The sequence below is a fragment of the Syngnathus scovelli genome, chromosome 16, assembly GCF_024217435.2.
Source record: "Syngnathus scovelli strain Florida chromosome 16, RoL_Ssco_1.2, whole genome shotgun sequence".
Taxonomy (NCBI): Eukaryota; Metazoa; Chordata; class Actinopteri; order Syngnathiformes; family Syngnathidae; genus Syngnathus; species Syngnathus scovelli.
In genome coordinates this window covers 182,471-204,548 of record NC_090862.1, presented here as the reverse complement: position 1 = coordinate 204,548, position 22,078 = coordinate 182,471, and the positions used below count along the sequence as shown (strand labels likewise).

The 22,078-nt window shown below is 46.6% G+C and overlaps 2 protein-coding genes and 1 long non-coding RNA gene across 10 annotated transcripts in view; 2 read left to right on the top strand and 1 right to left on the bottom strand.

The window, feature by feature from the left end:
* spag9a (sperm associated antigen 9a) overlaps positions 1-22,078 on the top strand; it is a 63,163-nt gene that overhangs the window by 23,440 nt on the left and 17,645 nt on the right. The gene's annotated exons all lie outside the window — the stretch shown is intronic.
* On the bottom strand, positions 504-2,290 carry LOC125983334 (uncharacterized). The gene is made up of 2 exons (XR_007486687.1): positions 1,595-2,290; positions 504-1,385 (listed from the first exon to the last, which is right to left on the bottom strand). It is a non-coding gene; the product is annotated as an uncharacterized lncRNA (long non-coding RNA).
* tob1a (transducer of ERBB2, 1a) lies at positions 15,094-18,950 on the top strand. 2 transcript variants are annotated; one of them, XM_049744476.2, is made up of 3 exons: positions 15,094-15,234; positions 16,701-16,754; positions 16,875-18,950. In XM_049744476.2, the coding sequence occupies exon 3, from the start codon at positions 16,921-16,923 to the stop codon at positions 17,947-17,949; it is 1,029 nt and encodes a 342-aa protein (XP_049600433.1). In that variant the 5' UTR covers positions 15,094-15,234; positions 16,701-16,754; positions 16,875-16,920; the 3' UTR covers positions 17,950-18,950. The 2 variants fall into 2 exon arrangements, with proteins under 2 accessions (XP_049600433.1, XP_049600432.1); XM_049744475.2 differs by lacking the exon at positions 15,094-15,234 and adding an exon at positions 15,561-15,842.

The following is a 22,078-nucleotide window of genomic DNA, read 5'->3' as shown; positions in this document are numbered from 1 at the left end:
GCTGATAAAGGTGATGTGTTTAGTTAGAGCTGTGCAAGCTTCCTGCCTCTGTTTTCACCCAGAGTGATTGCATCTCCACCGTGATGCTTCAGACACTTTTACATTCTGGCTTTGTTGCCTGGATGCCGAGCAGAAGGTCGCTCTCCAGGTGACGTTATTTATATTGCATCCTGGCTGTGTGTGTGTGCGTTGGGGATGCTGAGCACTTTGGCCGTCATCCATTTGGAGAGCGAGAGAGGCAGAAGAAGCATCAGCAGGGAACAACTTGCATTTACACAGTCTTGTTTGGCAAGCCGACCGACCGCTTGCTGAGATTTCCCTGACAGCAAAATGAGGATTAGCATGTTTATCCATGTGAGAGCTAACAACGCAAATGTGGCAAAATGACGTTCGTGACAAAGATGAACGTACGGGCTTTTCTCGCAAAATCAACAAGTCACTTTTATGATCTGATTATATTAGTCAATTTATAATTTAAAAGGTATTGACTGTTTGCTGTGTAGTTACAAGTGAAGAAATTACATTTTATTCATCAGTTTCGGGGGGGGGGGGAAATGCTTTGATTCATGAAGTACTTTTGTGCTTTCGTAAAGGTACCTCCCATTTTTTTCGTACCTCCAAGTCAAAGTCTGCTTTACCTGTGTACCTGTGTCCATTCTACGACTCTTGATTTGGATACTTTGAATCCAGAAAGTAACTCGATGTCGATGGCTTTATTTGGAGTAGGGCAGCTTGTTCTCTGTGGACTCTTCCTGTTCTATCTCAACAATTGCTCTTTTTCCCTTTACAAAGAAACTGTACAAAAACCTTTTTGGGACACAGATAATTAAAATAGAATTTTTGCTCACTCTGGCTGTATGGCTGAGTACCAAAGGCCTAGACCGGATTGGCTTTGATTCTGGTGCCAATTCTTACCTCTGCTATGATACAAGACAGGAAATTGCTTTGGTCGTTGCTTCGTGAAAGAAACGTAGTCAAAGCGCATCTTTGAAAAAGAAAGGCGGGCTGTTTATGGCATGATGTAAGAGGATTATCAGCTCTTGGAATCAAAATGTCCTGATTCGGAGGGATCAGAATTTGGGATGGCATCAACAAGCAGCCTCCCTCTAGTTTGCCTGCGATACAACACACACATCCCTGCCAACTAATTACAGACCGAGATGGCGAGGGATTAGGATGAAAGCGAGCTCCTTTGTGGCTGGATGGGCGGCGGCGGCGGCGGGGCAGATGGTGTCCAATGCAGCCGACCCGTCCCAAAAGGACCCCGTGCACTTTGAGGGAAGGTTCCCTTATGCAATCCCACGACCGGGTGCGCTCCGGTTTTTGCCGACTCGGGCTGCTGTCGGTTTGCTCCGCGCCCCTGAATGGCTGGCCACGTTTTACACCTGTCGCAGAACATTTGGACGTGTCAAGCGGCGGCGTAAGCGACACCTGCTTTCATGTTTCGATTCCAGCTGGCACAGCACAAGCAAACGCTTGAATATGCTCAACGTGCTGAAGCGGCTCACGACATCTGCTGCGAACGCTCGGATTTGATGGCGAGTTAGCAAAGGTCCAAATCTCGGTTAAAGATTCCAGACATTGAATGACTTACTTTGGCAGGGACATCCACTCCTCTGGTGAGGTGAGTGTGCTCACAAAGTCAACAGACATCTGAGTTGAGGAGTAATGGAGTCCCTGACCCAGCATGTTTGCTATTCCAAGTCTTTAGTTTGTTGGTACCAAGAAACCCCTTGGGAACTGATGCTATCATTTTATATCACCGACTACTCTCAACCACAGATTGATGACAAGTTTGGGCAATTATTGGATTTCCAACTAAAAATATCAGATGACAAATTTGTTTGGGGTATTCCTGGGGTAGCTGGAGCACCCCTCGGTAACGCCGCCGCCGCCGCCGCCTCCTCCTCCCCTGCATTAGTTGTCCTGTTGGCTCCAGCAAGTCTCAGCATATTCAATTTCTGAGGGAATTGCAATTTCCAAGTGCTTTTTATTGGATCACATAATCCGGCTAGCTACCCTCACTGTTGAGAACGTGTCTGTCCTCCGGGGAAAATCTTGAAGGCTACCGGCAACTTTTACAGAGAGGAAAAACGGAGATGACTTTGAAAACTTGCACGATGGCTCCCGCCCGTTCTGTTGTTTGAGCCACCGACAAATCACATCCACCTGGTCACTTAGCCTCTTTGCCGGCCTGCTTTCCAAGCCTGTTTGTAACAGATGGCGGAGCCTCCGAGAGGCATCGGCCAATGGCGGCGTGGGGTGGAGACGTACTTCTACCCGGCAACAGATTGCCCCAAACAGTTACTGTAAAGTGTACACAGGCAGACTAACAGGGTACATCCTGGTCCAAAGACTTGAGTCACTTATTGCAGGTACAAACAGAACACAATACAAAACATTCTGCTCTGTCGGAATGACAAACTATTACAACTGCTGGTGTATTATAATAAAGATGATCACCAAATGTTCTGTGCATGGATTGAGCAATCCTTGTCACGCAAAAAAAAAAGGGTCAAAAAACAGGATGTATTTGTGTATGCATTGAGGCCAGAGAAGGAGGAATTTGGCAGAGCGACCAGCACGGTGAGCAAAACAGGAATACCACGCGAGCTTTTTTACGGGCGGGCAGGGGCCTTCTGTCACTGTGTGTATTTAACTGCAGGCAAACGCACACAAACGAAGATGTGAAAGCAAGAAACAAGCGTCACTCTGTCCACCCTCACACCGGCGGCTCACGTCCTCTTTTCCAGCGTTACAACGACGCGCTGCCCTTTTTGGCAGACTCCGCTGGAGGCTTTCTCATACGATAGTTCACCTTTTAATAGATTCTCTTGTAATGCAGAGTGAACATTTTGTCCTTGAAAATATTGCTGGGATGTTGAACACCGGCCGTCATTTCCCAGAACATCTGCTTTGGGTGTTGACACCTCCTCTCGCGCTCACACTGTAAATCATTCATTAAGTAAGCGTGGACGTTAATAGTTCAGGCAGTAACAGCAACTGCTGAGCACGCACGCACACACACACACACACACACGCACACGCGCGCAGGGAACATTTCAATCCACGCTTGATACACATTACATGGTTTATTTGGGTGCTTCTGTTGGTTTGCGTCAGCTATAAAAGCTTCAAATAATCACGGTAATAGGACTTGCGCATAAACAGGAAGGAAATAACGGCCACGCTGCAAAATATTGACACTTGGTTTTCATCATTCTATTTAGTTACGACAACTAACCCAAATCCTGCTGGAATAGGCTCGAGCTCGCCCATGATACTCAACGGATGGATGAACATGAATCCACCACAAATGGATGAAACTGCGGACAGAAGCCTCAAAATGGCAACGCCAATATTTAATCAGTCGGTCAAACATGCCACGTTTCCATTAGACGAAAAACCCGTTGGAGCGATTTTACCGCAAAGGCAGCAGGCGGGAAAACCAAGACAGGCAAATGCAAATGAACCCCTCAGGGCTTTAAGTTTTCGGCAGCGGCAGACTTCAGAATTAATTATAAAGTCCAAAAAGTCCCCCAAGTGATTCCTTGCCAAACATTTGCTTTACCTCCTCAAAGGTACCCGCCCTCAGGTTGCCAACACTGGGCTGGCTCCGTATCGAAATTTGAGCAAGCTATCAAATGCAACGCCAATAGGAATTCTTTGCAGTGTAGATGCAGAGGCCGGTTTGACACCTAATCCAAACACAACATTTTGACATCTTTCACACACGTGCAAGGTTTCATTAGACAGGATGTGAGGTGCAGGGCGTCTCAACCCCGACACAGACGTGTCCTTACCTTTGCTTGTGCTAATTTCATCGATGACTCAATGGCCCTACTTCATCAGTCTCGCTTGCTTTGTTAACTGGCCGTTCTACCCTTTAGCATATTAGCTTTCGGACTCTGGTGCTCTCCGAGTACGCCTGAGGAGCAGCGTGCACACGGACGGGCTTGTTATTTGCTTGGTAAACACTCAAGCTGGCACTTCACGTTGCCCTCGAGCGAGCCAGGCCGCATCCACTCTGACATTAGAGGTCAGATACGAGAAAAGTTGCAACATGACTGGAGGAAGTGAGTGAAAAGTGCAACACGTGACACATCACGCTTGCAACACTTTCAGCACGCTGCAAACTAGAATGATTTAGATCCGCAAACACCTACCAAGTCCTGAATCTGATTATTTTAATCCGGATTGTCAAATTACAGTTGTTGGAAAATAAATACTCTCAGTAAAAAGATATACTACAGAAACAAAATGGCCGCTGAGCCGAGTCCTAGTAAAAGTACAGTCGTTGGAAACGAAATCCTCAAAGTATAGCGACTTAAAAAAAAAGAAACAAAATAGCCACGTATGTATAGATGCTCCTCAGATGTGTCCAATTGACAGCACAGATGACACACATTTTCATGTGAGCCATGATTTCACACTACCTTTGTGTCAAATTGGAACCATGGAAACCAACATTTCATCTCCAAGATAGCCAAAGCTGACCAAGCAAACAACATTGCATGCAGCCGTCGTTACATTTCTATTCGTCCTTATGCAACCTTTCATGTTTTTTTGAATCGGCTTTTGCGCAAATAACAAATGATGGCTGGGCTGTAGAAATAATGGGAATGAGATTAGAAATAGTTTGTATCCTCTACATCAACCGGAATGAAATGTACGTGGTTATTTCGAATCCTGGTTCAGCAGACTCTGACTGGCCCCGGTTGCAATTTGCTGCCTGAAGCCTTCTCGGTCGTATCGATTATGTGTACGCAATTCCTAGAGGGCACTCATGACTCGACACTTTTCCAACTCTTCCATCCTTTAGTTGTTTTCGGATCATCTGCCTTTCCACTTTGGTCCCTGTCCAGTTTTATGGGAACCGGCGTGGAAGATACTAATGGCTGCTCTGCACTTTAGCTTACATTTCATCTAAATGGCGCAATGATGTATTTGGAAAGACTACACAAAACTGTTAGATCACACAACAAGACTGTAAGTGAAGACTTCATGCTCTCGTTAACACCAGTCAAGTTTACGTGGACACCGACAACGTGATAGCTAGAAAGCTAGCTAGCTAGCTAGCTAGCTAGCTAGCTAGATAGCTACACCGACAGATTGAGTTGCAGCATTGTATTGACTATTTTAGATGGATCCATAGCTATAGCGTATGCAAGTGTGTTTTCTCCACAAATAGCCACTGATTCACTAACACCGAGGCTAAGGCTTTATCCGAAATTTGAGTTTCACATTTCAGCAGTACATCAAAGCTTCCGTGTGTTGCCCGTCTGTCCGTCCGTCCGTCCGTCCGTCCGTCCGTGTGTACTGGGATGTAAAATCATCCGTGGAAATGTGAGATTGTGCTGTCAGTTCAGTAATCGCCACCTTTAACGTTGACCTCCTTTTTTTTTTTCCAATTTCCAGCCCTCATAAGTCATCTCTCAGCTGCTTGCCTCTCGTCACTTATTTTTAGCAATATAGCTCAGTTTTCTATTGATCGTATCTTTATGTATGTGTGTGGGACAAGTTGGAGGTGAGCCACATGACTTTAGCCGTACAAGTTCATCTGCAGGGTGTACATAGTTTTGTTTGGACCCCCAAAGTATTTTGGATTCTTGACAGTTACGTACACTGGAAATAACAACGAGGGGAAAAAAAATGTGGAATTCATCCAGAACATTTGTGAGTAACTTGGCGAATGCTCTCGCATGAGAGGGCACGGCGTTCAGGCCATGTTCCAGGCTGTTCCAGGTTGTTCCAGGCTGTTACACGCTTAACTCAGCCAGCTGTTCCTTTCTGGACGCTACTTAGTTATACTGTGACAGAAATGGGTGCACCTCTAACTGTTTCCATTAAATGAATGGCATACGTTGCATCCTGTGCTTTTTTTAGTAGCTATTTTCTAGGCTAAGGGCCCAATTTACAAAAAGTCCTTTCAACTCTTGATTTCATTGCATTTTAACCGTGACATTAATGCTGGCGGAGTTTTGCATTTGTCTTTTAAGTGCAGTCCCTGACTTCTTTTCCAGTAAGTGATCAGAAGCAACCCTCTGAGCTCACCTAATGATTTTTCCAGCGGCTCCCCCTCTCGTGTTCCTCATCCTATCTTTGCTGCCGCTAGTGCTTTTCCATGTTTGTAGGACTGCAGTCGGTCAACTGGCGATGACCTCTCCTCCTCCTCCTCCTCCTCCTCTATAGTTGCGCAGTTGTGTGGCCTTTCACTTGCATCTTCGCATGCTTATGCACAAAGGAGCACATTTGAAAATGCTGTCGCCGCCACGAAGCGTCACTTCTAGGACACTAGCTGGGAACAAGGAGGCTATTGAGTGGTGCAGTAAGGGGAAGGGAGGGCAGGGGAGGGGAGGGGCGGGGCGGGGCGGGCCCGCCAGTCGGGCTGCCATTTGACAAGGGGGTGGGACTCGACCACACTGGGGAGGGCAGGGCGTACGGTTAGAACGACACAGGATGGACCCACAAACACTTTTTCTTTAACCGTTATTGTATCTTGGCCAAATTGATTTTTTTTCGCCACTTGTTTGTCTGAACCCCGAGCATAAGACACTGAGACAGAAAAAGCAGTTAGGTTGAAGAGTTCATACATACTATAGTTCCAATCCAAAAGTTTTTAATTACTGGAATGCGTTCACATGACCCTTGGCTGCGCATCACCTCAATTATCCGCCTCTGTGAGCGTTCATATCGTTGCTCGTCTCGGAGGCCTTTTCCTCTCCTGGCCCAAAGCAACAAAAGTGAGAATATTTGCAGCTTGGCAATAGTTTGCCTATTTTGATTGGCAAAAAAAGGAAAGTCTTTTAATTGAATTTACTGTCGCTGTAAGAGTTCAATACTATTTCCATCACTTCAATTCCAAGCTCTGAGCAGACATTTGCCTTCTGCGCCGCTCCTCTGTCTTCATCCCTAGTTTGTTTTTGCAAGTTACAGACTGTTGCGACCAAATTATTGCTAACCCGCTTTGTGTTTGTCGCAGTGACATAACACATTTGTGGAGTCGCGCTGACCTGCACTCTGGATGACCGCTCCGTGGTGTGGTGCGGCGTGGCGTGGCGCGGCGCGGCGCGGCGCTCGCCTTTGCATAGAAACAAACAAGGGAGTGAAAAAAAAACAAGGATGGGGATGCTGTGCTGATTTTGAAATTGAGAAACTTCCGCAGTGGATTTGTATAATGCAAATAGTGGCTTGTGTCGGCTCTGGTCGGAAAGCGTCAAGGTGTCCCTTGTACAAAGTATTCCCAGCCCTGATGGTGAAGCCACCGTCATCCAGATGTTGTCCTTCTCACATCTGATAGATCCAGCAAAAGCCTCAGGGCGAGTCTCCATATCGCGCTCTCTAAAAATAAACCTTTGCCCTTATATAATAAGCGAATATGCGCGAGCAAGCGAGAGAGAGGTTGATCAATGGCAGTCGGTCCACACGGACATGCGATATGTTGAGCGAGCACTTTTGAGCCTCTGGTTGAAAGTCGTAAGTGGGCCATCTCTAATTCATTCCGTACAGTAAGACATTTATGCAACCCTTTTTCTTGGACTTCAAAGCAAAGAGTCAAATCTGTTTGGAGTTCAACTGGAAAAACAACAGGGGATACGATTTTGCACGCTATGCAGAAATCTTATTTTCATCAGATTTGGATTGGGGACGTTGGCGACCGTGGAGGCTGTCTCTCTGAGGAGTCGTGTATTTGCAATTCTAGACATGGTTTGGCCTTCATCTGTTGGACTCGGAGCAAAATACAGATTGAGGAAAGTACAGATTGTGAAGGTGGGAGACGCAACGTTTTGGATGAAAACGTGGCGTTACCAAACAAGATACCCCCAAAAACTTGTCTGCTCACTCATCACTCATCCTCCCCGTGTGACTTGATTGTTGTTGTTCCCATGGTGACTGCGAGTGAAGAACTGCGCACTCACTGGGACTTTGGTTTATGCGGAGGTGAAAGCAAAACAACAATTGCAGTGTGACAGAAGGGGGGACGGGATGGGACGGGATGGGACGGGATGGGATGGGATGGGATGGGACGGGACGGGACGGGACGGGACGGGACGGGACGGGACGGGACGGGACGGCGTGTAACGCCGAGGAAGGCTGTTGTCAGTCGTAGCACCCTGTTCATCACTTCCATGTCTGAGGTGGGCGTCAAATATCAGAGAGTGCGCGTGAACTGTGTGTTCCAGGCAGCGCCGTCATTTTAATTGAGCTTTAAGGACAAAGTGCAGGGAAACCCACGCAAAGCAGAACAAAAGGCATTCCAGTTAGCATGACGCAAATGTATTCATTGGAAATGGATTTCCGAGTGTTTGTTGATGCATTTTATGATTTTGATATGAGGAGTAGCAATTGCTAGTTGCTTAGCTAGTCTAATGTTGTGTTGCCCCTAACCTTCCACTGTTTATTGCACTTCAAATTGGTATGTGCGTGACTCTCCTTGGATTTCTCAGAATTCTTCCAGACCTTGTCACACACTCCTGGCTCTGCCAATCATCGCCGGTCCAAATATACAATCTCTGACACCATTATGTCAAAAGCTGATTTGTGTCTATGTGAGGCGATAGATAGATAGATAGATAGATAGATAGATAGATAGATAGATAGATAGATAGATAGATAGATAGATAGATAGATAGATAGATAGGTAGGTAGGTAGGTAGGTAGGTAGGTAGGTAGGTAGGTAGGTAGGTAGGTAGGTAGGTAGATAGGTAGATAGGTAGATAGGTAGGTAGGTAGGTAGGTAGGTAGGTAGGTAGGTAGGTAGGTAGGTAGGTAGGTAGGTAGATAGGTCGATAGGTCGATAGGTAGGTACAGTAAGTCAAAGGTCAGGGGAGAATAGATGACACTGTAGATGTTCGGGGGATGCCGTTTGCCTTTCACGAAGAATCAAAGAAGACTGGCTGGCTGACTTTGGGCTTCAAATACGTTAAGTGCGAAGAGTAGCGAGCGGCTGGGTGCTTCCTCTTCAAAAGATGAAGGAAAAGACGACCGCTTTTGGTTTGAAGTATTGAAGCCGTGAGAGGCTTGATCTGTTTTGGGCCTCCGGTTATTTGCTAAGTTGGCATTGACATCAGTTACCCCTAAGATCTGACCAGTGACTTTGTAGTTTGACAAAACGTTGTGAACAAGAATAGAACAGACCAAGTTAAGCAAATCAAAGATACACAGGTGCACAATTTACAGCAGCTGACTTTGCGCGATCCGCAAGTTCCTCATTAACGCACAAGTCAAACGTGAGCGCTGGACCGCGGCAATGTGATATTGGCTCACCTCGCACGCTCTGCAGGACAGACTCTAAATAAAGAAAAGGATCATGTGCTGAACTCATTTTAGCTATGCATCAAGTCCTCCATGATACCATATCTGTTTCCAAAACAGGTATAGCTGCGAGGACTCAGTTACCGCTGATCATGTGCGTGTTACTATGATTGCACATGACTCGTAGATAAGGCAGCAGGAGGTCCGAAGGAGCAGCGGCACACACAAACGCCGACATTAACACCAAGCGTACTGAGACAGCATGTCTGGAAGGCCCGCAGCAGAGCGGGCGCTTTATGGACTGTCTGTGACTGTGAATGTGATGTGCTACATACACGTACATAGTACATACATACATACATACATACGTACACGCACGCAGTGTGGGGGGCAAAGTGTTTGCAGCTACAGATAAAGGCTTGTCATATACTTGGAGATATGGAAAGCCATGTCACTTAGGATCGCCGTCCTTGCACAATTCCTCCAGGAAAAAAACATTGATGAATAATGAATTTTTTCTCCACGCAACTCGATACATATGATATGATTCATTGCGCGTTGGATTTTCTCATTGTTTAAAACGAGTCACACGTACTCCAGCAGAGACTGGAATGCGTAGTATATTTGTGTGGATGCACTGTGAAAAAATGATCCCACCAAGAGGCAAACTTTTGCGAGGGTTAGCGTAGGGAGCAAAATGCGTGTTAACGTCAGGGTTCGTTCAAAACTTCAAAATATTTGCCCCCTCAGCGGGATAGCGGCTTAACTTGCTTATTTTAAATTCTAGCTTTTGACTCAAATTCACTTTAGTTTCCCATGAACCACCTGTTACTGCAAATCTAATAGAAAAATACCTGAAATAAAAACAATGAGGAAATCTTTGTGGACCAACATCATCATAAAATCAGCAATTATGAGATACTTTAGGACTTTTACTCTAGAATCGGACCATTAGAAGTATCGCTTTCAGGACATGTCTCATATTTCATAAAGGAGAACCACGGTTGACATGAATGGAAGGCAAAGGTCAAGCATATTGGTATTCTTATTGGTGAGCGAGACTACGTGATTTCGAGTCAGGTCGTGTGCATGGCGGGGGACAGGAACTTTTCACTGTCACCGTGCTGCTGACGTGGATGTGGAATATGAACCTGCACAACGGCCCTTATCTCTGTGAGCAGCAGACGTGCTCTGCTCAGCGGCCCCGCGCAGTCATGTAAATCTTTGATGACCCTGCAATCAGTCTTTCCATGTTAAATCAGATCATGCTGTTTTCATGCTGTATCATGCATGGATGACACACAGCTTGAACGCCCACTCAACGTGCATCCATGTTGCCTCCATCGATCCGCGCATCCTCAGCCATTTGTCATCTTTTCGTCATTTTTTCCCCCTTTAACTAACGTCCATGGGTTACATTCGTCAAGCCGACCGCTCCATCCATCATCTTTCCTTCCTCCCTTCCGCTTCTTTATTTCTGTTTCCTTCCATATTTGCTGTTTCATCCATCCATCCATCCATCCATCCATCCATCCATCCATCCATCCATCCATCCATCCATCCATCCATCCATCCATCCACCCTTCCAGATTGAGCACCCTTCGGCATCGACCGGTCCACTTCGTCCGTCATTCATCCATTCATCATCGTTGGTTTTCATATATCAATTCTTCCTCTCCTTCCTTCCATTGATCATCCCCGATCTTGCCATGAGCAATATATGTTCCAGCGTCGTGCTGGATGTGAAATGTGTAAATGATGAATGGATGAGATGCAGCTGCTTTCTTGTGACAATGCGCTGTGGAAGAAAACACTTTCTTTGTAGTTTAGAGAGCAGGAATCTCATTTGGATGAGGACGAGATTATCTATTGAACGCTTGAAAGTAGCACGTCCGTCCGAGGGTTCCGTGCAGCTGGATGCAATTACATATTCAGGACGTCTGAATGTGTTTGGGAACGCCAGTGAGTGATTTTTATTTATTTTTTTTCTTCTCCTTCATCCCCCAGGCACGGACGTTGAAATGTGTTGCTTTCTGTTCCATAAAGCAGGTTATTTAGTTCCGTTTCTTTCCTCCATCTTGCTGTCTCCATCGATCCATCCTCTCATTTGTCAAGCGGCCTATCGGCCTACTGTTGGCTTTTAATTTCTCTGTGTGAATCTTAATGGGTCACTTTTTTTACACTGTTAGCTTGAAGTGATTTCCTTCCTTCCTTCCTTCCTTCCTTCCTTCCTTCCTTCCTTCCTTCCTTCCTTCCTTCCTTCCTTCCTTCCTTCCTTCCTTCCTCCCTTCCTCCCTTCCTCCCTTCCTCCCTTCCTCCCTTCCTTCCTTCCTTCCTTCCTTCCTTCCTTCCTTCCGAGCTGTTTTCCTTTGCTTCCCAGACATCTGGTAGCCGCGGTTGAAGCGAGTCCACCTTTAATGTAAATCTCTCGACTGCGTCCTGTTTCTTTTCCTATGGCTATTGCGCTGCGTTTTGTTTTGCAAAGCTCGACACAATTTGCCAGCCTGAGCTGCAGTAAACTCCAGACAGTAATTGATGAGACAGTGTGCGCTCGGGCCTCGGGTCTGTTTACTATTTAGATCGTAAACTTGAGGTGTCAAGACTCATCCAGAGTAGAAGAAACGTTTCCCTCATGTGGGACTAATTACGCTTCTATTTAAGCCATGATGATGCTTGCTGTGTTTTTTTTCTCTAATGGTGGAATAACAAATAGTGAACATAGTGATGGCTCCAGTCTTGTCATGCACAGATCATCAAATATACTTTGTCTCATCTTTCCATCTACGTCTCATTACCAAATTGATTCCCTTCTATGTCCTTGAGGCACAGGAGAAGGAAGGCGTTTTGTCACCGGAGACAGTTTACAGACAAGAAGGCCAGTGGTGGAGAAAGTGTGTGTGTGTGTGTGTGTGTGTGTGTGTGTGTGTGTGTGTGTGTGTGTGTGTGTGTGTGTGTGTGTGTGTGTTTATACGTGTGTATTTCCGGAAGCACGGCAGTGCAATTGACAAGCCTTGTGCCTCTTTGGCCTTGCTCGCACAGCCTAGTGGCTTTGACTGGGACTAATGGGGGGAGCAACACAATCAAGCCAAGTGTAGAATGAAGTTCGCATGTGACCAATGGGAACATACTGTCCTGAGAGATATCAGCTACTTGTCTTATCGTGCCCATCCAGGCGCTTTTGTTTGTGTATGACCTACCTGTAGCATATCTCCCTTTTATTGTATTTTTTTACAGTAAAAGTCATAATCCACATTCTGTCTTGAATATTTTTCTACTTCTTTCCCTTTTCCCCTGGCTCCCTGAAATGTTCCATTCGTATCCGGAGCAAGTATTTTGTCAGTTGTGCCTACATAACATTTAACAGTAATTTGATTTTGTTCACCTATTTATGCTTGTGACGTACAGTGACAGGTTGCGCAATTATACGCCTTACTGCTAGATAGCAGCAGTAGCACCATTAAGGTAAAATACTTGCGACTTTTCTAATAGAAAATATGTGCCTCGGCTCAATAAAAGGTGTCTGTCCTATGATATGAATGTATTTGAGTTGTTCCTGCACTATAATCCGTTTGTGGCCAAACAGAAAAACCTTCCTGCTGTCGTGTTTATTATTAGCAACAGTTATAGGCTTGTCACTTGGGTGTAAATGCATTAGTTGCTGTACTAACAGCATTCCCTTTGTCTTTCCTCATTCCGGACGGACTCTACCTCATTTATTCTTCAAAGGGAAAGCCAGGCAGGCAGGCAGGCAGCCACGCAGGCAGCCACGCAGGCAGCCACGCAGGCAGCCACGCAGGCAGGCAGCCAGGCAGCCAGGCAGGCAGGCAGGCAGGCACGCAGGCAGGCAGCCACGCAGGCAGGCAGCCACGCAGGCAGGCATCTGTGTATTGCGCGTTGCTGCCCCGGGCGCTGTGCAGACTTGTGTTAAGTAATAACACGGCGTGACGTCAAAGGCTCTCCGTCTGAGCTGCGAGAGGGAGGGAGGGAGGGAGGGAGGGCGAGGATTGCGGCGCCAACGGGATTGGAGGAAAGCGAGGGAGGAGGGGAGGCAAACGCTGGAAACAGCGTGTGAGAATCTGCATGTGTGTCAGCTGCTCGTCGTCTGTTTGCTTGATAACGCCGCGCAGACAAACAAGTCTTTAAATAGTGTCTCAAAAACAAACTGACAGTCAGCTCGCCTTCATTTTTCTTCCTGGCAGCTCGCGGCCTATATGTGGACACTGCGCATTCGCCACGGCGCTGCTCATGTAATATGATCATAGTTATTCCTCTAGACCAAAGTTGTACATTTAAAAAAAAAAAAAAAACAACATTCAGAGTACCCTCCCATCTGTGTCATGCGAGTCAGTCTCCACTTCTCGGTAATCACAAGTGACAGAACTGGCAGCGGACTGAAGGATACCTTTGGGGATTACACCCTAAGACAATATAGCAGTCTTAGCGTGCCTTGTTATGGCTGCTGACCTTTCTCCGTCACTTGATATCTGTCTTTTAGAACTGTAAATACCACAGGCATGCATACACGCAGATTGTATACTGCGGTGCTTAAAAAAAGCACCAGAATCAGCACAGAATGTAAAGTGGCAGTTTTGACTTTGGCCCTAGAGGACACTCCATATAGTATTAAGTTTGGCCGAGCTGTTTACAGTCAAAACAAGCCGCGGAGCCGCATGAGCGCTAACTTGCACTCTAATCTGAATACACGGGTTAGGGTTAGGGTTAGGGTTGGGGTTAGGGTCTTTGGGTGCTGGCCTGCCTACTGCCTGGCCTATCATCGGTGAGCCCCGCTGCGCTTTGCATGGGAGACTTTTTCGCATGTATTTGCAGCTTTGCAACAGCACATGACCGTGCTCGGCACAACTAAGTGCTTCAAGAATGTCTGAAAGTCCACCCTGTCCATCGGCAGGCAGGCAGGCAAGACACACAACATTGACTATTAGAGAAAGGGAAAAAAAGGCTGTTCTGAATTAGGAATAGGAATGACTGATGAATATTGTTGAAAGTTACAATGATTTCATCCACGCACCGGGAGAAACAGGGCTCATAGAAATCCATTTTTTTGTCTACGTGAAGCCCTTTGTGACTGTTTGTGATTTAGGGCTATGCAAATAAACTTGACTTGACTTGAAATCAATTTCGGTCGCCTGAAGAACATTCTTACTATTGGTCTGTACTAAGAATAAATTAACAACATTCAAGACCACTAGGATGGATACGCTGTATGTAGGCGTCCACCTTCTAATGAGTGTAATTGACAAAATTAACTTTCCAATGGGCTTTATGGGCCACTGGCTCTGTTTTTCCAACCAATACACAGTACGCATGTTGTTTTCAAAGGCCGTTCGGAGGCCCTGCTGTGCGAGTGGGCCCCCGTCCGGGCTTCGGTCCGTGCACGCCTATACGTGAATCCGACCCTGAGTTGGTTCAAAGCTACAAATGTAGGAGCCTTCATGGCACCAAAAGAGAGTAAACAAGATTGCACGCACTTAGGTATTGTACTCTACAGGTCACATGATGTGGATTCATGTGGCATGGTTGACTTACGGAAAGTAACCTAGTGAGTGACTTTGTAAAACGATGACTTAACGTCACGGATGTATAGACATACATATACGGTGTGTGTGTATAAATGGGAGGGGGGGGGGGTCTCCCTGCGTATGTTCGTGCTCTTTAAATTTGGCAACAGCGGCTTGCGTGGAGCCTGAGCGTGACGTCAGCAGACTACATCAGCACCTTGGATACGGGCTCGCCACTCACTATAGGGATCCTGCCCCGTTTTGGACCAATCACGGCGGTGTTTTCCACATTGCGTTCGACACCACCCACCCACCCAGCCGCCCACGCACGCACGCACGCACGCGCGCAAGCAGCCACTTTGCTGCTGCTCGCTTTGGGACGATTGTTCAGCAGCAGGGAATCTCCACTCAAGCACAATCCCTTCACAAGCAACTGTGGCAACGGCACGTGAAGAGAAAACAGGTAAGCGCTCCTTATTGTCCTATTTTTGTTTTTGTTGTTAAAATGTACCGCTTGACGGCATCGCGTCGGCATGTGAACCATTTGCTGTCAGCAGCCCTGCCTTATCTCTGACGTAAGCACTCGTCACAGGCGTCCCTCCCATTTCGCGGAATCAAATGTCTCTAGATTGATAGCGCGCAGCGACCAATGAGCAAACGATTCGGGCGCTACTCTGTGGGCGGGACTTGCGTTTGCAGCCAATCGAAGCCACCTATATTGTTTTGACCTCTGTAACCGCATCACCGCCTACCTCGTGCCCATGGCGGAGGAACTCTATAAATAAGGGCGGTCATCAGCCAGGCGGAGTCGAAGTCGCAGAACTCCCGAGAAGGAGGGAGCTACTCCGCCTAGCCTGCTGAAAACCGCTCGAAATCACCTTCACACCCAGAAACTCAAGCAATCGGCAATTCTCAGACATTTTTCATCTACCGGAATACCTTTTTTTTAAAAAAAAGGAAAAAATCTTAATATATTATAGGTGAAGAAAGTATCAGTACTTTGTTCACTATTTGCACGAGCAGTACTCGACAACTACTGAGAATCCTTGTATTTGAGATTTTTCAACCAAAGTGAGTATTTTCAGCCCTGGTGGTAAGGCGTTACGTTTAGCTGCTCTTGAGGCTTTATTTTGGCTGCTTGACGTATTGAAAGCTCTGTTAACTCTTACTAAGCTGATTTGCTGCGTCAGTCCACGAAAGTTAAAGGTGCGTTTGTATGGGTGTGGGCTTAGATGGTGCGACTCCGAGTTTGTTCTGCAAAACGATGTCTTCCTTTATGATAGCCTTCGAATGACGCCTTGGGGAATAGAAATTGTCGTCTGTCGCCTCGATTTTCTCCCACTCGTAAATTCGATCGATGAAAGCCGGAAGATCGCCACTATTGTAAGCGTATTGCTCGAACTTTGCTAAGCTGATAAGGCAGAATGTGTAATTTCGCAATACTTTGCTGTACATTTACCACAAAGGGGGCTGGTTCCATGACGGCGGTTTCCCCCCCTCCCAAGGAGACGAATATTTGAGTACAACAACAAAAAGATGAGTTTTTGTGTGCCTCCGTTGACCAAGCCTTTTTTTTTTTCTTCTTTTTTTTTTAAATGTCGATCAGCGGATTAAAATCCTTTGCGCGTTTATATTCAAGACAGTATTTGTCAAATGAGAGGACGTATTTGCTTTTTGCTGTCTGTGTAGGTAGATGGGTGCAGCCGTTGTTTTGGGTGTTTCAGATAGCCGCACACTCATTGGATAGACATTACTGACTCAGTCAATTCTATGTCCTGCTTTTTTTGTTTTCACGGAGGATTGTATCATGCATTTGAATTCCCGTTAATTCGTATTCTAGTGTAATGAGATCTTACTTTGGCTTCTTTTTTTTTTTCCCTTCAATCTTTAATCTGACTCACAGTTGTATGCCTTTCTTTTCCTTTCCAGAAAGTTTCACACTGTGTGGAAAGAAAGTTCTTCAAGTCCAGCACTTTTGCCCTTGGAACACGATTGATCGATCGATCGATCGATCGAGCCCACACTTTGGTCCCATAGGCCATTTTGCCTGAAGCGCACCCGTGTTGTCAACCACGGCTAAACAAAACCGAGCCATTGTCACTCACGCACGCCCGGTCTCCGCTTACCTGGTCAACCTCAGCAGTTAGCTATGCAGCTTGAAATCCAAGTAGCTCTCAACTTCATCATCTCGTACCTGTACAACAAGCTGCCCAGACGGCGGGTGAACATCTTCGGCGAGGAGCTGGAGCGGCAGCTGAAGCAGAAATACGAGGGACACTGGTACCCGGACAAGCCGTACAAGGGCTCGGGCTTCAGGTGCATCCACGTAGGGGAGAAGGTGGACCCCGTGGTGGAGAAGGCAGCCAAAGAGAGCGGGCTGGACATCAACGACGTCCGCCACAACCTTCCCCAGGACCTCAGCGTTTGGATCGACCCTTACGAGGTGTCCTACCAGATTGGGGAGAAGGGCCCCGTCAAAGTGCTGTACGTCGACGACAGCAACGAGAGCGCGGCCAGCGCAGGGGGGCTGGATCTGGACAAGGAGATCAAGAACAGTTTCAATCCGGACGCCCAGGTCTTCATGCCCATCAACGAGCCCGTGGGCGGCACCTCGCCGGGCTCCAGCTCGCCCTCCCCTCCTTTCGGCCACTCGGCGGCGGTCAGCCCCACTTTCATGCCCCGCTGCACGCAGCCTTTAACCTTCACCACCGCCACCTTCGCCGCCACCAAGTTCGGCTCCACCAAGATGAAGAGCAGCGGGCGCAACGGCGGCAACAACAACGGCACTAATGCCGGCGGCAAGGCGGCGCGCACCTCACCCACCAACCTGGGCCTCAATGTGAACACGCCCCTGAAGCAGAAAGCCATCTCCACCTCCATGCACTCGCTCTACGGACTGGGCCTGGGAACGCAGCAGCAGCAGCAGGCCAAGCCCTCGGCCCTGTCCCCCAACGCCAAGGAGTTTGTGTTCCCCAGCCTGCAGGGCCTGAGCGGCCAGAGCGCCCTCTTCCCGGCGGACAGCTCGCTGGGTCTGGGCCCGCTTCCGTACGGCAACGCCTTCGACGTGTTTGCGGCCTACGGCGGCCTTAACGACAAGTCCCTGATGGACGGCTTGAATTTCAGCTTGAGCAACATGCAGCATTCTAACCAGCAATTCCAGCCAGTCATGGCCAACTAGTACCCTGAGCTAGTACTAACGACCAGATAATGTGACCGCTAGCAGGAGGAGGAGGAGGAGGAGGAGGAGGAGGTCTCAAACTTCAAATGCACATTTAGAAAAACAACAAAAAGGAAAAAAAAAAGAGAGAAGCGAAGCGAAGCGAATGTCAAGGTTAAAAGGAGAAGTGACAGCGTCGGTCGGCTATAAGATCTCAGTCACAAGTCTTAAGAATACGAGCCCGAGGGTGAACGACTTTGCCCCCTCGAGTTACAACTTTTCTTTTTACCTCCCCTCAGTGGTGACGCTTGTTGTACGAGATGTCCGAGCTTGGTTATCCAAAAGTTCAACTTGCATTATTGTTATTTCATTTGCCAACCAAGCACAAACTATTTTTTTATGTTACTGTTTAAGATATATTTAAACGAAAAAGACAAAAAAAACAAACTTCACCACGAGTCATGGCCTCTTTCAGTATTTTGACAGAACTGGACATTGCCAATCTTTCAAGAATTTGGCAAAGCTAAGTGGGATTTTCTGGTCTTTTTTCTAATTGTATAATTTAATTTAGTACAGAGTTTGTAAAATATCAGAGTATCTATTGTTTCTACGACACGGTATTGCATTTATATCTTTTTACTACTCCAGTGATCTGTGATGGCTGCAGCAACTTTGTTTTCTTTTTTTATTGAAATTATATAATAAAAAATGAATCCATCTTTCAAAAAAAGACATTGACTATTCTAAAGACTGTGTACAGATTATTCCGTAGTGGTGGGATTTAAGAATATTTGATTTTGGGGGGGGAAAACACATAGTTGTATTTTCTGTTAAGAGTAAAAAAAAAAAGAAAAAGATTTTTGCTATATTATGGACAAAATGTAATCGTATATTAATTTTGTACCTACATTGTGCAATACTTGATAAAACAAAACGGTATAACAAAGTATTCGGAGTCAGTGTCTTACATGTTAACAGGGACTGATAGTTTATTAAGTTTGTATTAAAAGGCTTGAAAATAACAGCTGGTTCGCTCGGGTCTTTGTGGGGATGTCCAAGCCACATTTTAGTTCCAGGCACTTGGGAGCTTTTAGGCTCCACTTGTCATCATCAAATATTCAGTTGACTGCAGTGTTAGTGAGAGACAAAGTTCACAAACGGACATTTGAAAAGATCAACCCATTTGAATCCGTGTCAAGGGGCGGCCATTTTGTTACTTGCTGTCCACTGACAATGACGTCACAGTGCCCAACGACTCTTCTTGCAAACTTCACGTGACCGAATCCAAACAATTGAGTCATTCTCGGTTGCGCTCGGAGCCTTGAGCTACTGTGACGTCATTCTTAGTCGACAGCAAGTGGCAAAATGGCCGCCCCCGAGCGGGCTTCGTTTTGCTGCTTCATTCATAGTCCGTAAATGCAATATTCATCCGGATGCCGTGTTAAGACTCGCGCAGACACATTGAAGCCATTCTTTCGCTTGACTTTTCCTTTAAATGAACAAAAAGCCCAAATATTCCAATGTTGACAAAGAGAAGGACTGTTTGCCAAAATGTTCTAGGCAAGCGGCTCGTTCCAATTCACCCAGTGATTTCGAACACTGTGCCTTGTAAATGGATAACGAGCTCCAAAGGCTTTGAGGACACCTTGTTCATAAAAGTCCCCGTGTTGTTGCACTCCAAGAAACAATTTCAATGAAAAGCCGCAACCTTTGAGAGCATCCCGTCCGTCCATCCGTCCGTCCGTCCGTCCGTTTGGGCCGCCGCTGCCGTCGCCGCATATCTCCAAATGTCCGAGACTAAAATAACCCTCGTGGTGTATCATGATCCCTCTGGGGGCCGCCTCGTCGTCACTTGACTGTCTGCGTGTCCCCTGATACCCTTACGAAGGTGGGGGGTGGTGCTGATAGTGCTCTGTAAAGTTCACCGTGAGTGTTTGTGTGCTGATACTGTGTGCACAACAGAGTGTGTGTGTGTGTGTGTTTGTTTATCATCATCGGGGTGAATGTCTCAGGGGAAGGTCAGGCTTCAAATGTCTTGAATTCTTCCCCGCTGCTTTTTGCACTCTTTTTTTTTTTTTTGCAGTACGTCATCTACGGAGCCGAGGCCTTTACTTTTATACATATGACAAGTACACGATTGATAGTGCACGTTCTCATAGTAATTACGGTTATCGACTTCACCGGTTGTGTCCTTTGGACAAAGATAGCGACCGGAGCGCGTGTGTACGTGAGTGGAGCGCTGTTATGTAATAACTTGGAAAATGTTCCTTCGCTGACTGCTCCGTGAAAAGTCCTTCGATAAGTACGAGACGGGCGAAAATATATTACTCTGGATTTAATAAGCAGGTCGTGTCCTCCCTCCGCAGCGTCTGACTGTATTCTCAGGAGGCTTGAGTTGAAAATCCGAGAAAAAGTCGAGAAGTATACCGAGCGGTATTTTTCCCCCGCACGAGGCATGTCTCCATTGATATGCTACAGTGGCAATCTCTGATTTTGGTATTTATCCATCATCTCAAAGAAATCAAAGCATTAAAAGCCAAAGCAGTCATATGTAGTTCAAAGGAAACCTCTTTGTGTCCTTTAACGTGTCATTTGAAATTCTGCGGAATCTGAGGCAACTTATGTGGCTAGACCGCTCGCTACTGACAAAAACAACAATTCATTTCCATGGGAATGTTCTTTCCGACATCAAGTCAATCATTTGAGACAACCGTCAGAGCGTTGCTCAACCGGACTGATTGCAAAGGGCCTTGTGACCCTTTACCTCCAAATCTATTGACTTCAAATTGACATACGTCATTTTAGCCAGGATGATATAGATGAACATCCACACACTAAAGATAGAAATGAGGAGAAGGCAAATCTTGCGCCAGGCTGCCACTCTGCCCTTCGCCTCCCATAAAAAGACGTTGCAGCTCAATGGCGCTGGCGGTGGGTGCCAGCTGACAAGACTTTATGGTAATGTTACCCTCCTCAGCAAAAAAAAAAAAAAGAAAAGCACTTAATGGCTTTTCATTGGCCTGCCTTGGCTTTCAGCTCAGCCCATCTATTTCTGGAAGCATGGCAGAGCTGATTGAGCAACGATAAGCTGGCGGGAATGTTGCTTTGCTATTAACATGACTTCACCGCACCTTATCTGTACTGCACAGGAGAAACTATAGGAGCATCTGTTGCCTTCTCAGCTGGGGATATTAGACCTCTTTTATTTTCGAGCAAATGATAAAGCACATTGCCCGACGAGGAGCTCGGGGTGTTGACACAGTTTCAAACAGTTGCTCACACCCACTTGGAACACACCAGTAATGGCCGGTAGGCACAAACACTTTTGCATCCCTTCAAATATGCAATTTTAATTCCCCCCCGGCGCTGCAAACTGGCATTAGTATATGCAGATGGAGGCATGAGATTCCAAACAGTGATGACTTGGAAAGCGCTTTTCCGCTTATTTTAGATGCATTACACGTCCGCTTTATCTCCTTGTACTTTCTCTATTTAACATTTATGAGGCATTGTGGGAGTTGTCTGCTTTGCTCTGTACACTCAAATATTTCCCCAGCAGACACCCGTGTCGGTGTGTGTGTGCGCGTGTGTGTGTGTGCGGGGGTGTGGGTGTGTGTGTGTTAGTACGCACCCAGCCCTTTAAACTGCAGATGATCTTATCCGCAGAGGGAACCGAAAAACAAATACAGTACAGACTTTGCGGCCTCCCCCGCCCTAACTTTTACCTCTAGTCTACACTTGACTCATTTTTGGCCTCCAGCGCTATCGAGCTCGCGCGCCACTCCCATACCTGCTGCTGAGCTCCCAAGAAAGGCGACAAGGGCAAAAGTCTTTTTCAAAAGCAACCTTGATCAGCGCTGAAATCATTAAGACTCTTTGCCGATTCTGTGTCTATGGTACCATTAGTTGTAGCTAAAATTCCATATTTTTAAACTTCTCAACAGTCTACAAAGACCACTGTGTTCCCACCCCTCTGCCATTAACTTCTCCGGGAAAGGAGATACTTTCAGTAGTGTCCAAGTGACATGAAACACCGCTTGCCATGCGGGAATTAATCAGTGCAGTGCAATCTGCAGATCAGTGGCACCGGTGCCGCTGGTAGGGGGAGCGACAGCAGGGAAAGAAGGTAAGGGGGGGGGGGGGGGGACAC

Excerpts from the sequence above, each read along its gene's own strand:
- tob1a (XM_049744476.2), top strand. The coding sequence starts at position 16,921 with ATGCAGCTTGAAATCCAAGTAGCTCTCAACTTCATCATCTCGTACCTG.